Consider the following 15,382-nt stretch of genomic DNA (forward strand, 5'->3'; position numbering starts at 1 on the left):
GAGAAGTGCAGTGTGGAAAACTCAGATTTACGGCTCAGTGTGGGAGGCACCTCTTTTTTTTTTTTCTTTTTCTTTTTTTCCCTCCTTTTCTTGTGGAAGGACTGGCAGACATTCAGCTGAGGTCACCGCGGCAGGTCCCCCACACTGGTCTGTGGGAGTACATCGCAGTGGTACCGCTGCCGCTGTGGTGTGACTCACTCCTCAGGTACAGGCAGGCCGCTGAAGCACCTCGTGGAGTTTTCGCAAGGGGACACGCAGACGCCTGTTTGAGCGACGGCAGGGGGTTCCCACAGCTCCCACTGTCCATGAGAAACCTCTGTGTGGGGCTTAGTGCAGGTCTGCTCACCCCCCACAGTGCCCCCCGCTCCACCCCTCCAACACCCCCCTCCGTTTTCCAACACACATCGCAGCCCACATCCTGCACTCATAACTGCTTGCTGAGCAGCTGAATAACTGGGAATAAGTCGCAAGGCTGCAATCCTGCAAACTTGAGCTGCCTTGTTCCTGAGCGCTGTGCTAGAGCAGGCCGAATGGCGTCACACGTTTCTGCTTCACAGTCGGTTGGATGGGGCGTCTCTGGGGGAACAAACAGCGTCACCTGGCTGAACAACACCCCCCACCCCCACCCCGCCCTCCCCTGCCCTCCGACAGCGCCCGGCTGGAGGCCTTACCGGTCGAGATCCAGCTCCCTGTCCCACCTTCCTCCCAAATTCCTGAGTCAGAGCCGATTACGCGGAACGCCTCTTAAATCAATAGCTTGTTTCGGCGCGGCGTCCGCACTGGGGTTTTCTCACTGTCTCACTGGTAAATATCGTTGCGCCGTGTTAAACAGAGCTATAATTAACTGTGCGAGACGCCAGTCAGCCGCGGCGGGCACCGCGCCAGCGAGTCAGCCCTAATTACTATATTCACTTTGTCAGGAACGCTCACTTTACTGCTCCTTCTGATTTGCCCTGGCAGCCTCCGAAATCCCTCCGCGTCGAGCGTCACGTCCTCGGGCCGTCGGGCCTTCTAATCGCAGGCAGCGGGACCCCGAGGGAGGGTGGGGGGTCAAGGGAGGGGACCTTTACCGAGGGTAGCCCCAAGACCAGAGTCCCAAACCCCCACAAATCTACTCTTCAGCGCTTTCACACAACCTCGTAAAGCATTTCTACCTTAGATAAGCTGGAAGACAACTGCAGGGGGGGGATGGGAAGAAAGGCATACATACTGAGACAAAAAAAAAAAAAAGATTCCACTTCCTTAGGAAAGAAGTCTATTCATAGAGTCCTTGTCACAAGCCTTTCCAGCATCTGCCATGCGCTCTTTACTGAAGTCGAAAAAAAAAAAGAGAAATCATTTAGACAGTTTTTCACTGGGTTATAAACACCCTTTTAACATGCATGGTTTTGGCTGCCCGTTAACGCTACAAATCAAGCTTCCATCAAAGGCCAACTTGCGTCTGACTAACAGCATTTGCCAGGCAGTTTAGGGGAAAACAAGGACAAACACAAATTCTCCAGAGGCTTAGCACTATCAATGCACCTAACATATTCTGAGCTCAAACGTGTAACACACAGGAACTGCGAAGGCGCTTCTGAGGAGGAATTAAAGCCGTGCTGAAACAGCTGTGCTGCTGAAACAACATTTATAGGAACTGCACAATGAGTCTGGAGTGTTGCTCTGGCAGCTTGCTAAGGGACAGCCGTGTTGGCCTGCCTCCTGACAGATGGAAATGCGATCTGGATTTTCAGGTAGCCACAGGTGAGGTACAGAGACCCAGTCTGCTTCCTTTTCCGATCAAATAATCCCCACAGGGTACAAAATGGCCTGCTAAAAACATAAGCTGTGGAAGGCCACACGTTGACAAGCCTTCGCAGGGGGAGGAGTTTTCGCATGTGACGTCAGCCGGGTAAACCGTGTTTACATGTTAACACCACGACGCGGGGCGATGCATACCTGGAGCCCGTGTCCGTGCGTCACGAAAACACGCCCAACACGTTTCAGCAGTGCAGCGAATTCGCTTTCCCCCATTCATATTTCACAGGCCGTTTAATATTCAGCCCTTCCCGAAAGGGTTCTGACGGTCATGAGGGAAAGATCACATTCAAATGCCACCTGACAAACCCTCAAAGGTTAGCGGTAATCTCCCGAGAGCTCAGGTGCCCGCTAACCTTCTTTGAGATGACGTGCTTGGAGAGTTCTGAGAGCCTCCCCTGTCGGCTGGCGACTCTGGCGTGCGCGGCACCCTCCCTGCACCTGCTTCCAGCAGCGACGCTTTTTAAAAGGCTCTCGCAGTCAATTCTGGATGTGCAGGGTGATGGGAAAGAAATTTGGACAGAGCTGCAGAGTCTTTTGGGAAAACCACACATGGGGTGATCGGCGATCTCCGTTGAGGACTTGCCTCCGTGTACAGAAGGAGAAACGGAAAAGCTGATGATGCGAATACGGTCAGGGAGAATAAGACCAGTGAGACAGGAATGTACAGCTTAGTGTTTAACTGAAGAGCAAATATTTTTTTTTAAATCTATCATCCCCACTGCTAAATGATCTTTCAGAGGTCTCTGTCATTTCTGCCTGCTGAGAAAATGAACTAAGTGACGGGAATAATCGCTCAACTTCGTTTGGTAATGACACAATTACTATGTTCTTGGAGTGGAACGGAGGACGGATCTAAGACGTCCATAAAAAAAGTGTCCCGTTGAAGGTGAATGAAGAGCTGGATCATGGTGGGATTTGGTCCTACCATCGCCATGTATGTCAGCTGGGCTCTGAGCAGAGGGTAAGGAGGAAGCTACACCATATCGGGGGACAAGCTACACCATATCGGGGGACAAGCTACACAATATCGGGGGACAAGCTACACAATATCGGGGGACAAGCTACACCATATCGGGGGACAAGCTACACCATATCGGGGGACAAGCTACACCATATCGGGGGACAAGCTACACAATATCAGCGGACAAGCTACACATTATTGGTGGACAAGCTACACCATATCGGGGGACAAGCTACACCATATCGGGGGTTGCTATAGTGGGCACACAGTGCCAAAATAACGAAAGCAGGGCTGCCATTAAAAGCGCGCGGGCAGAAAGAGCGTGGAGATGAAACGATGCGGGGAGTGGGAAGCGGCAGCCCGAGCCGCGGTGAACTCGCGGTAATTAAGGTGGATTTCCAGCTCCGAGCGACAGAGGATGAAATTTCCTCCCCTCTGCCGGAACCCCTTGATGTCTTGTGCCTTCAGTTTCTGGGCAGAGGCAGCCAGATCATTTTTTACCGAGTTCACAGAATCCCCGAGAACACAGCCTCCCAGCCAAAGGCCCCAGCACGATTAATTTAGTAACGGGTTATTAAGCTCAAACATAAATTGCAGCCCTGGACATTTTAAATGGAAAAGAAGCCTGATTTATTGGGGAGCTGTAGACAAAACAGGTTTTTATTTTCCATTTATTCATCAACACTCTGCGGAGTGGTAACTCGTGAGGAATTTGCCAAGACAAAAAAGGAATGAAAAGGAAAAATTGGGGGGTGGGGGGGGTTAGTGATGACTACCGTGATCAAAGATAGCACTGGAAAGAGGAACTCAGAGCAATAAAGCATCCGCAGGCCCTTGACATTCTAATGTGAGCTTCTCTCTGAGCAAAGCAAACACTAGGGAGGCTGAGGAGGGACAAACTTCAAAACTGAAACACAGCAGTGGGTATAAAAACCGAAGCGCCGCAACATGCCTGTCCGTACAAAATAACATCGCTTTCAGCGATACAAGGCCTACAGTTCGAAATTCTGAACCACGCCGAGCTTTTTTTCCCCCCCAAATACATTCTCACAGATCTGTTATATAAATTGACGACTTAATAATTAACACATACCGATAACGACATCTTTCAATGAATAATTCCCCAATTGTTACCCCGCAAAATACAAAAGGCCTTAGTGTTTTACAGCTGAATACAAAAAGAAAACGAACCCTCCTACATCTCTGTGCTGTTTCCACACAAAAGGGGGTTGCTATGCATTAACAGCAGGAAATTACGGAGAGAACGGTGGGAAAAAAGCTGAAAGGTAAATCTGATATGAGCCATGTGACACGTGAGTGCTTTCTGACTGGGTCAGGGCTGGCAAACTAAACTGAGCTCAGCGTTTTATACCATTTCAGATAAATGGACTGACGGATTGATTTAGCGATTGTACCAAAGAAAACAGCTACTTTTTCCCCCCACACAGGAATGCGGTGCAGAAAATAAGCCGCTGATTTCACAGCTTTCTGTTCACATTTGCAACTTCTCGCCTTTACAAAAGCAACTAAACAAAGTGAAATGTGTATTATTATCACCATCGTGATCGTTAGAATTGTATAACTGAGTTGCAGAAATAAGACTATTGCTTTAGAGCTGTTGCCTCTAAATTATAATGAAATCATATTGTAAATTATATGATTTGTATAAGGAGCTCACGCCTGAATAGTGTTTTTGTTTGGGTCATGTCATGTTTGGGCAGGGAGTATCACACGTAAAGGCTACAGCAATTGCTAAATAGGACAGAAGTTCTGCAATACGTGACTTGGCTTACAACAACATGTAGTAGGCCCCAACAATCCGACATCTTCCCACATGACAAACAGGCACCGAGCAGACTGCCTAATATCTATATATTGAATACGCCAACATTACCAAGTAGCCATGAGACAACGTGCAGCTCAAGAGACATGTGAAATGGAGTTTACGGTCCAAAATTATCACAAAATATTCCCCCCACTTGCTATTCTGCCATCCTTCTCAATTAACAGCGGAGTCACAAGGTGCTGCTATAAATAAGAAGCAGTTCCAACAGTAACAAAAAATGTGATTAGCATTCATCATCATTAGCATAATCTAAGACACGTGGTAATCTGATTTCACGGTATGGTCTCAGGGCCACGAAACATTTTGTCATTTTCTGATTTCGCGGAATTCTATATTATGGTATTTCATCTCACGACAACAATCAAATATTTTCCAATGCGTGAAACAACAAATCCAATTTGGACTTTGTTTTGGTGGCACTCTCCTTTAAAGTCAAGTCATTCTCCAACATGGACTGTAGTGCCCCCCACCCCCCCCTCCAAGATCTGTGATTTTCATTAGCAGAGCCCACGCCCAGTTAAAGAACTCACCCTTTATGTGCTAAAATTAAACTACTTGACCGACTGTCAAGCTAATCGAATCAAAGGCTGGTGTTTAGCACATGGCGGTCTGAGCGACTTCAGACACTCAAGACAGCCTTTCTGTTCAAGCCAAAACCATCCCTCAGGAACGTTCCGCCGCCATGTAACCAGCCTCGAAATGCAGCAAATTACAGCGACTGCGACATCAAAGCCTATTGTCTCAAACACCCCCCCTTTTCACATTGCCATGCGTGTATGTTCATCGCCATGTCACCAACTGCCTCTGAGCGTAACATGCTGTCTTAAGATTTACATTTACATTTATTCATTTAGCAGACGCTTTTGTCCAAAGCGACTTACATAGGTTACAGTTCTTTACAATGTTATCCATTTATACAGCTGGATATTTACTGAGGCAATTGTGGGTTAAGTACCTTGCCCAAGGGTACAGCAGCAGTGTCCCAGCGGGGATCGAACCGGCAACCTTTCGGTTACGAGTCCTGCTCCTTAACCACTATGCTACACTGCCGCCCTGCCCCGGCTCATTCTAGTGGTCCCTTGTCTTCTTAGGCCCCAAACTGAGAACTTAGCTCCTTTTAAATGAAAATAAAACACACCAGGGTTTGATAAACTATCTCAAGGTCACCGCTAAAGTATGCTCCGACCGTCGAGGAAAATAAACTAGCGCACCACGTGAGGCTGGGCCCGTCTGCCCTTCAGCCCAGGCCCAGAGGACATATTGATAACTTCCCCGAGGGCAGGGAGCCAAAGAGCACACACGGTGGGCCCCCGCTCCACAGGTCTGGCAGGCCTCACGCCAAAGGCGGGAAAAAAGGCTGGCCGCACACCCAAATACTGGAGGAGAGGGGTGCGTCCAGACTCAATCCGCACTGCAACCCTCCTTATCTGAAAACAGCTCCTTCCTTCTCCACTACAAATGCTACAAACCCCAAGAAACCCCCCAAACCTTGCGCCACCCCGCCCCCCCCCCCCCCCCCCCCCCCCCCACCATTCCATTAATCTGACACCCCTCATTCCAGTCAATTACACAACTGCACACATTTGAGCCCTAGCTAATCCTGATTAAAACGTATTTGCCCGTGTTAAGTACCTCAATACTTTGCCTGCTCTTGTCGAACTTTGCCATTACGCAATTGGGGGGGGAAGGATGAAGTGTGTCCCCACCCACTCACCCCCCCATCCTTTTGTTTGTTTTCATTTCTCCGCAGTTCCTTGGTAATATTAAACCAACCCGACACCCTGCGTCAGGGAGCTGCGGGCTCGCAGGAGTCAAAGGTCAGCGGAGGTTAGTGCTGACACAGCAGGACAGGGAGAGAGCAGCTCTGTCCTGAGCCGGGACAGCGACCCGTCCCGCAGAACGAGGCCCTGGTCCCACCAGCCCTCCTGCAAAAAAACGCTACCAGAGCTACCCGCACGGTTCCACCCAAGCGCCTCACTGCCACCTTCAAGCAGACTGCTCTTTCGTCGAGCCAGTTTAATCCGCAGTCGCACCAGTTTGAACCCGCTCGCCAGTGGAGGACAAGGGGGCGAGCCCTCGCTGGGACCTGTCCCATCCAGGCCTCACCCAGGCACCCCTGTCCCGCAGCAAGGCACTGCGGGTCAACCTCTCTCACGCTGCGATCAAGACCTTTACTATTCCAAGAATGAGCCTCTACTAAGAAAATCAATGATTAATAATGGGCAAAATGAATAAGTAAAGGCAGAACAGCTAATGCTAATAATGAAACCAACCACCCTCTAACACCCTTCAGTTCTCATTTTCATACAGTCACGGCTGAGCACCTCTCCCTGTTCCAGCCCTGTTTAAAACAAGGAGAGCCCTTTAGTTACTTACAGCACCTGAGAGGCCCCAGTGCACCTCCATGATCCACACAGCCCAGCTGTCAAATATCACTCCTGGATACAAGACTTTAAAAAGACTTGAATTTTTTGACATGATAGGAATATTAAAAAAGGCCTGTTTTTTCCTCCCACCATGGGTTACTCCTGGAGTGCAGCGAAAACGAGGCCACATTGTGCCAAGCGGGTTTGGGAAGATGACTTCATTCAGACACCGAGGGCGAGTGTGGAAAAGCCAGCGCCACTGTGCGAGGCGCACCTCAGCGCTCGAGTCTCCACTGCTCTCAGCACCAGCCCTCTTCCACATGGAGAAGCAGCACAACGCTCACTGACTGCTCCTCAGCCCACCTCTGCTCAAACCCCACGGATGACAACCAATGGGAGCATCAGGAAGAGCAGTGACATCAATCACCGGCAGGTAGATAGGACCAATCAAGAAAAGCCAGCCTGGGTAACTGCAACTTTAGGGGTCTCAATATCAAAAAGCCCTGTATCTGAAAAGCGGGCATCCTAAGAACAATTCTAGGACCTTCCAATGAAACATGTCCACATATTAGACTAACAAACAGAAAACTACACTTCATAAAACTAAAACTAAAAACTAGCAATTAATAATAATTACTAGAAATAATAATGATCAAAATAATAACAATGATAGTAACGCCAAATGCCTGACCTTTAACATTTCACTCACACTTTGGTGCGTGACTTTAGAAAAAAACTCCAGCACTTCCCAGCCAACGGCCTGACTGATCATGCAGTCAGAATATTCCCTAAAAGGCGCTGTATCGTATCAGGGTCTTACAGTCGACGACTGACGGCCATCAGCATCCAAACGGCCATTGGTCTTTTCAGCACGCCAACCAGATGTGGCTGATAATTAGACAGGGAAATGCTGGATGTGATGGAACCAAAAAAAAAAAAAAAAAACATACAGTGGTGGTGAGGGGTGTGGGGGGGGGTGAGGAGGGGTGAGGAGGGGTGTGGGGGAAGCGGGGTACAGAGGCCTCAGAACAAGTGGATTTGTGTAAAACTGGTCAAGCGGAAGATAAACACGGGGCAGAATAAGGAGGCGGCAGTGTTCGCATGTAAATAAACATGCTGGATGATGAGGGGGTAATGAAGACAAGACACTGTCTCCTCCGCTTCACTGGGCACCAAATCCCCTGGGGACTGGGGGGGGTATGAGTGTGGGGGGGGGACAATGGATGCATTGATGCTGGGTGTCCCCAAATGTCTGCCCGGGTATGATGCAACCTGTGTTTTACACCCCGCCCCCCCCCCCCCACCGGACACTCAAACACCCCTCCCCCGGCGCGTAAAGCAGAAAAAGGGGCCACTCACCTCTGGTGTGTTTTTCTTGAACTCGCGGCTCTGGTCGATGAGCTTTTTCCGGGACTGCTCGCTCTCATCCTGCCGGTTGGCCAGTGCTGTGGCGGTGGCGTCCAGTTCTCTCTGTGAACAGCGACACAACAAGGAAGAGTGAAAAAAAAAAAAAAAAAAAAAGGAGGAGGAGGGGGGCTTCATTTGCATAAGCAGACAAACAAGAGAATCCCCCCCCAGCTCTCCCGCAGCTTGGCAAGAAACACCAGGACAGCACGGAAGCTCCGAGAGGGCGATGGAGTGGCGGAATGCGAGAGAGAGAGAGAGAGAGAGGGAGCGAGAGAAAGAGAGAGGGAAGGAGGAGGAGGGGGAGAGGGGGATCTCCCTGCAAAGCCCGGAGCTGAGATCCACTGTCCTATCCATCTTGACAGCACCTCAGCTGAGCTCCCAGTGAGTGCCTCTCTCCCTCGTCCTCTCAGAGCATCTCCTCTCTCTCCCACAGGGCAGCGGAGTTTGAAAAATGGAAAATGCTGCACAGCCCTCTCAGGTCAGGGCTGCGTTCACTCGGCCTGTAAAAATTCCTCACACTTCAAACAGCACGCCACTCGCAGAGCTTCCCCCCACCAAAAAAAAAGGACATCGACGTCAAGTCTCTGCCCATCTGCTCATCTGAGCTCAGATTAATTGACGCCACGGAGACAAAACCAATCAAGATCATAAAGGACTGAGAAAAGGGGGAGAACGGGGGGAGAGGCAGCTCTTCCCACATCAAACAAGAAGCAAAAGACAGAGCCAAACAGCTGGGTGCAGACTGTAGGAACATGAGTGGAGAGGCCAGAACCAGGCCTTACTGAGGCCTGCTGGGCAACTGAGCGACCCATGAAAGCTCTCGCTCTCTGGGCGACTGGTCCCCACTCTCTCTCTCTCTCTCTCTGTCGCTCTCTCTTTCTCAGAAACCTGGCCCTGCTCTCTCTCTATGACATCGGTGTCTCTCCCCCCCCCTTCGTGTGACCGGTCCCCCGCTCCGTCTCTTTCTGCACGACCGGCCCCTGTGCTCTCTCTCTCGCTGCTCTCCACAGAGCTGCTGACACCTGGGGGCCAGATGCAGGGAGCAAATCAACTTAATTAGGCTCAGCTCCCCCCTCCCCTCCCCATCTGTGATCGTCCAATTATCACTGCGTTTCACAGGGCTGAGGAAACTGCTAACACGCACCCTACACCCGATACTCCTCACGTCTGCTAAACTCGTCCGCCTCCTCGGCTGCGCTCATCTGCTGGGTTACGCTGCACCCCTTCAGGGAAGAGTCAGTCCAAAAAAATAAACCACTTTATTAAAACGCAACTTCAAAATGCATTTACATGCTGTGCAAAACAAAGTGTGTTACCAAATGAAGGACACCGCCTGCAATAAAGCATTCAGCCAATGACAGCAAGCTGCAAGGTTGTCTGACGTTCCCAAATCAAAAGGGTGAGCGGGGAAGAAGCTACACCCTCGCCACGGTCTGCCATCGGCCCCGTGGCGTGTGACAAACAGAAAAAGCCACCCAGAAAATGCGGCACATCCCAGCTTTCCTGCCACCCCAATGCTCCGAAACGGGACCAGAAACAGGATCGCCCCCAACCCCTGAGCAAGGTCACCCCCGCTGTGAGACCGCACCACTGCCCTGAGGTTATGTCACTAACAGGCCTGCTGCGTGTGTGTGTGTGCATGTGTGTGTGTGTATGAGAGAGTGTGTGTATGTGTGAGTGTGTGTGTGTGAGTTGTGTGTATGTATGTGCGAGTTGTGTGTGTGCGTGTGTGTGTCTGTCAGTGTGTGTGCATGAGTGTGTGCGTGTGTGTTCGGAGGCCTGGCCTGACCTTGCGCCGCAGTGCAGAGAGAGCGGCAGAGTGGAGAGGAGAGGAGAGGAGAGGAGAGGAGAGGAGAGGAGGGGAGGGGAGGGGAGAGGATAGGAGAGGATAGGAGAGGAGGGGAGGGCACAGATGTGCAGCAGGCAGCGCGTTACATCCGCTCTGCTGCCCCGTGCTGCGTGACGAGGGAACACACGCAGGGCGCGGGACCGCAGCCCCGCCGCACGCTGACCCCAGATCAGCCGCCCAGTGTCCGCGCGTCATTAACGGGAACGCGACCGGGGCCCGGGCTGGCTGTTCTGGGATCAGCCTCGCCGTAATCCGCGCGCGATGAGCACGAGCGGAGCCGGGGGTTGGGCTGACTGATCCTGCATCACTGTGCAGAATGCAGCCAGGTCAGGTCGAGTGGGGTAACGGCCATGCAAACCCAGCCCCGGGCAGCTCACGCATCACTGACTGTATCCTCTTTCAGTCCTCGGCCCTCCCCTCCTTCTCTCTTTCCTAAAGGGGAGGGGAAAAACACACGCACGCACACACACACGCACACACACACATCTTCCCCCAAGCCCCTGTCAAGTCAGGCTCTCGAGACTGATTAGCCGATGCTGCTATTACGCCCATTATGCAAACGATTTGGCTAATCACTTAAAATTGATTAGCAGGAGGCTTCTAAATCCTAATTCGCTGCAACTCTGGGACCCCTCCGAGTTACTCCATGGGAATATTTAGGGTAATTACGTCTCTTTTTTTATCAACAGGAATTCAGAGTCTTGCATACCGCCGCAATGCCAGGCGGTTTCCCCAAAACGCACACCGTACAGATGCATCACACGCGCCGCGACAGTTTCATTCCTGCAGGAGAAAAGCCTTCCGAACAGCGGCGTTTATTTTTTACCACTCACACCCACATAAATCACGGCCATCAGCTGCAGCGTGTCTGGTTTCCATAACTGCCGGCGAGGGTTCGCGACCGGCTACAGCGGAGAAGGCGCCGTGCACGCAGCCCGGACTGTAACGCCTGGGGTAAGGCAGGGTAAAGACGTTTCGCCGGCGTGAGTTAAAGAGAAGCGTGCGAAACAGACCTGGTCTTCCTTAGCACCGTCCACCCAGCGCTGGGAGGCAGCTGCTGCCCAGACGCTAGGAGCTAAACGCGCGAAACAATCGCTGAGCTAACCCGCTTCCTCGTTTCAGAGTCAAAGTCGCGCCCCTTGCTGTGCGTCCCCTCCCTCCCCCCTGCCTCCGCCCCGCCAAGGAGCACGGTTTGTATAAAGGCCCAAATTGTGCTCCATAATGGCTTTATAATTTTCCTAATGGAAGAATTTGGCCGGCTCAGGCAGCGGTGCTTGTCTTAGTTAATTTGTTCGGTAGTAAACGCTGATGGAACAGATTACCGCGCTCCCCGGAGAGCCGGTCCGTGCCAGATGCTATCAGCTGCATATGCATACGCGGCCGGGAGAGCACCGCGCGGGCTGCTTCTACGCACCGCTCCAGCCTGGGCCAGGTTCACCGGGGGGTGGGGGGTGAGGGGCTACCGTTTGCAGACTCATCTCCCATCTCTCCCCCCCCCCCCCCCCCAAAAAAAAAAACCCTGAGAAAAACAAGACCCCTTTCCAAATTCAATTTCAGACTCATTATGAGGACGGCAAGGAGGGGAGCAATAACACACAATTGCTAGGTGGGGAAGCGGGGGGGCTGCTTACCAGGCCTTGAACTTCACTCAACCACCGCCTATGAATTAATCACAGGAACGCCGCGCCGTCTCAAAATGTCATTCTGAGATCAGTCATTACATTACATTACATTACTGTCATAGCGACTTACGTAGGTTTTAGTTTTTAGATGTTTTCCATTTATGCAGCTGGATATTTACTGAGGCAATTCTGGGTTAAGTACCTTGTCCAAGGGTACAGTGACAGTGCCCCGGCGGGGAACCGAACTAGCAACCGTTAAGTTACGACCCCTGTTCTTTTCCACTATGCTACATTAGATTTGGATAAAAAGGATTATTAAATATGAGTGCATAAATATCCGTTATGTACCCAGAAAATACCCACAAATAACTATCATGTGTATACTGGACTTTAGTGACGAAATTCAGAATTTAGGCGTTTCTAATTATCGTTCTTCAGGTCAGACGCACCGTGGTGAAAGCAGAGGTCAAAGCTAGTTTTCCCAGCTGGCACAATGCAAATGCAAGCATGGGTGCCTACGAATAATTCCAAGTGGTATAGATTTGGGCTGGTGAGCTGAATTATTGACTTCACTATCAGAAGGGAAAGAAACTGCCTCAAACTAAGGCCTCTACGCAATCTGACCTCACATTTCAAGTAATTAAACACTCACACATTCAGTGGTGTTTCCACAAAAAAAAAAAAAAAATGCGATACAGTATATAATAATCATATATTAACCCATACTAATGTAATATAATCAATAATCATTTACATACAGGACACACACATACATTACACATACACATATATGCTACACTTATACAATATGTAATCTTATGATATAATCAATAATAATATATATAGTGATATATATTTTACAAAACATAAATACAAAAACCCAGCACATAAATTTGGAAGCTAAAATGAGAGGTCCGGGGGGGTGGGGGGGTCCTGGGCCAGCAGGGAAACAGCCCGTCTGTTCAGGTGCACAGGCCCCAGCAGCAGCCTGCCATCCCCGTTCACCTCCACAGCGCACAGCGCACCAGCCAATCACAACAGCCCAGCAAAAACACAAACTGTTTTTGCTGCTTAATGGGGTGAAGCTCATTTCCAAAATTACACAGGAGATACTTTTTTTTTCCCTGCGGCGCAAACTGACTCGGCGTCACGCTGCCTCTGATTCCGATTCGCCGGGCCCCGCTGCCGGCCGTCTGAGGCCCGGGACGGTCCGGTTCTTCCCGAATTACAGCGCCCCTCTTGGGGCTACTTGTTCGCCAGCGTGACTCTGTGATATAGTTTAACCCAGCGTGCTTGGGGATAATAAATCTCCAGTTTCAGAGCAGCTTTTATTACAATAGAAAGAAGAGGGCAAAACATATACCGAGCATATGGTTGCTGTAAAATGCATGAGGCTGTGGAAGATGGGGGGGAGCGGCATGACAGACAGCCGTCTAGCTCTGCGTACCACTTCAAAGGAGCCCTAGACAAACAGCAAACACGAGTGCCGGGTAGCACGACAGCTGCTCTTAACATTAAGTGTCGGCAAATTTGTTTTCACTCGAAACACAGAAACGGAGTAACCTTTTATCAAGGTCTTTCCTTGGCGAGGCTGCCATTTTAACGCGAGTCCGCCGCGACCAAAGCCTTATCTTCAGAGGCCCCTTTCTTTCATTATTTGAAAATGTTCTGCCACCATTTGCTCAAGATTTGACTGGCGGAACAATGTGGTCTGATAAACAGTCTGCGGCGCGCGTTTGGCAGCGGCTCCGTGAACCTAACCTTGTCACACGTCCCCGCGCAGAAAAATCCGGCCTTCGGCGGCTTAATCCACGGCTCTGAGTCGCTCAGTAATGCACATTAAACCATTCCATAATTGGCCGGTCGGGGTGATCTCTGAGCCGGGCGAACTTAATGTCATAAATTAGCGTGTCAGTTTAACACGGGTTCAGCCGCACGTTCTGAAAAGGAACGGCATTAACATTGTTTCCTAATAAGGGGGCCAGTGTTTCGGCGGCGTTGGAGTGACAGGTCTGTGACTGATGTTTTAATGTGGGCGATGAATCACGGAGTCAACAGAGAGAAGGATTGGAACAGGAGGTAAGGAGAGAAGAGAGAGAGCAAGAAAGACATACTGCTACACACAGCAGCACGACCCCCCCAACCCCCCCCCCAAGCCCCCATGTACTTGTCCTCTTTTGTCCCTTGCTTTTCAATTTCCTTCAGTTAAAACGGCAAGTATAGAGGCACCTTACGCTGACGGAAATTCCCCGCGACCTGCCCTTGCTGGCTGGTGTACACTAACGCAGGGTCATTCGGACGAGCCGGGACACACCCTGGGCCCAGCTTTGGCCTCCAGCCTTCAGCGGCTGCCCAAACCATGAGTCAGGTGAGCCAGCTTCTCCCAGGATCCGAATGAGCAAGGGGGTGGAGGAGGGCGTAAACTCCAGCGCCCGCGTTTCACAGCGGGGTCAGCCAAAACCGATTCCCCTCAATCGTCAATCAACACTGCTTTAGAACGAGCGGGGTCTGATATCACTGGCTGGACTCCATTCAGGCAAAACGTATCGATTCATTATAATCAAGCCACGCAGAGACCCTTACTGTATATCTGGATATTAATTACTTCCAGAGCCCATTACAGCACAGAGATATTGTGTTTGTTGACCAAAAAAACAGGCTTTCATTCTGGTTAAGTGCACAGGTTTCCCAGCAGTGCATTCAGCATATTAATAATTTATAACCCGCAGTCTGGGCAGTTGCAATAAATCCCATGACAAATTGACAAATTCAGGGATGAAGTAGTCCCTGTAGAGTTCAGTAAAAAAAAAACATATTCTTTATTAATCATAATGCCAGAGTATACCTCATACCAGCATGATACTGGGCACAATACCATCTATGTCCAACTTAACACAAACCGCCAGGAGTCAAAAAGTCACAGCTGAAAACGGCATACCGATATGGTAAAAGGATCGACGCCGGAGTTGGGCGGATCAGGAATACTGATGAGAGCACGCCTTCATTTTCTGATAAAAGTCATCTTTATTCGCAGCCCCTGTTTCTGTGACTGAGCTCGAAATACCTGCATATTACCTGCAAATTGCAGCCGCAGTTAAAATGGGGTAGAGGGAGCCGTTTTTTCGGGAAGCCTGCATTTTGCATGGGTAAAAAGTCCTTCAGTGTTCTGTCACATTGCGGCGTCCTGCGCTCTCTTTCACCTCGCTCAGCCGGCTGAAAACACAGAGTGCCGACAAACTCCACCATGCAAGGGCCATCTTTTACATCCCGACGCCCGATCGGTCGCGGGTTCGAGCCACATGCATACACGGATGTACCGCGTCTCCATGGGAATTTGCTGGGCTCCGGTGTGAGACCAGCGTGCAGCGCCGTTCACCCCTGTGACAGCAGTACACGTTAATACAGAGACGCTGAAATTGCCCTCAGCAGGAAACGCCGCGCTGTTTGATGAAGCGCTGGCTGTCGCTCGTTGTCTTTGTCGTGTAATTTCAACCCGGTTTCCAATATTTCCAATTTTACCTGTGCAAATCA

General features: G+C 50.4%; 1 protein-coding gene across 1 annotated transcript in view; it reads right to left on the reverse strand.

Moving 5' to 3' along the window:
* The window catches only part of cux1a (cut-like homeobox 1a), a 152,318-nt gene that overhangs the window by 100,702 nt on the left and 36,234 nt on the right, over positions 1-15,382 (reverse strand). The window contains exon 2 of the mRNA XM_036525813.1: positions 8,333-8,443. Coding sequence (XP_036381706.1) covers positions 8,333-8,443 — 111 coding nt within the window. The remainder of the gene's footprint in view (positions 1-8,332; positions 8,444-15,382) is intronic.

The sequence above is a fragment of the Megalops cyprinoides genome, chromosome 3 (genome assembly GCF_013368585.1).
Source record: "Megalops cyprinoides isolate fMegCyp1 chromosome 3, fMegCyp1.pri, whole genome shotgun sequence".
Classification (NCBI taxonomy): domain Eukaryota; kingdom Metazoa; phylum Chordata; class Actinopteri; order Elopiformes; family Megalopidae; genus Megalops; species Megalops cyprinoides.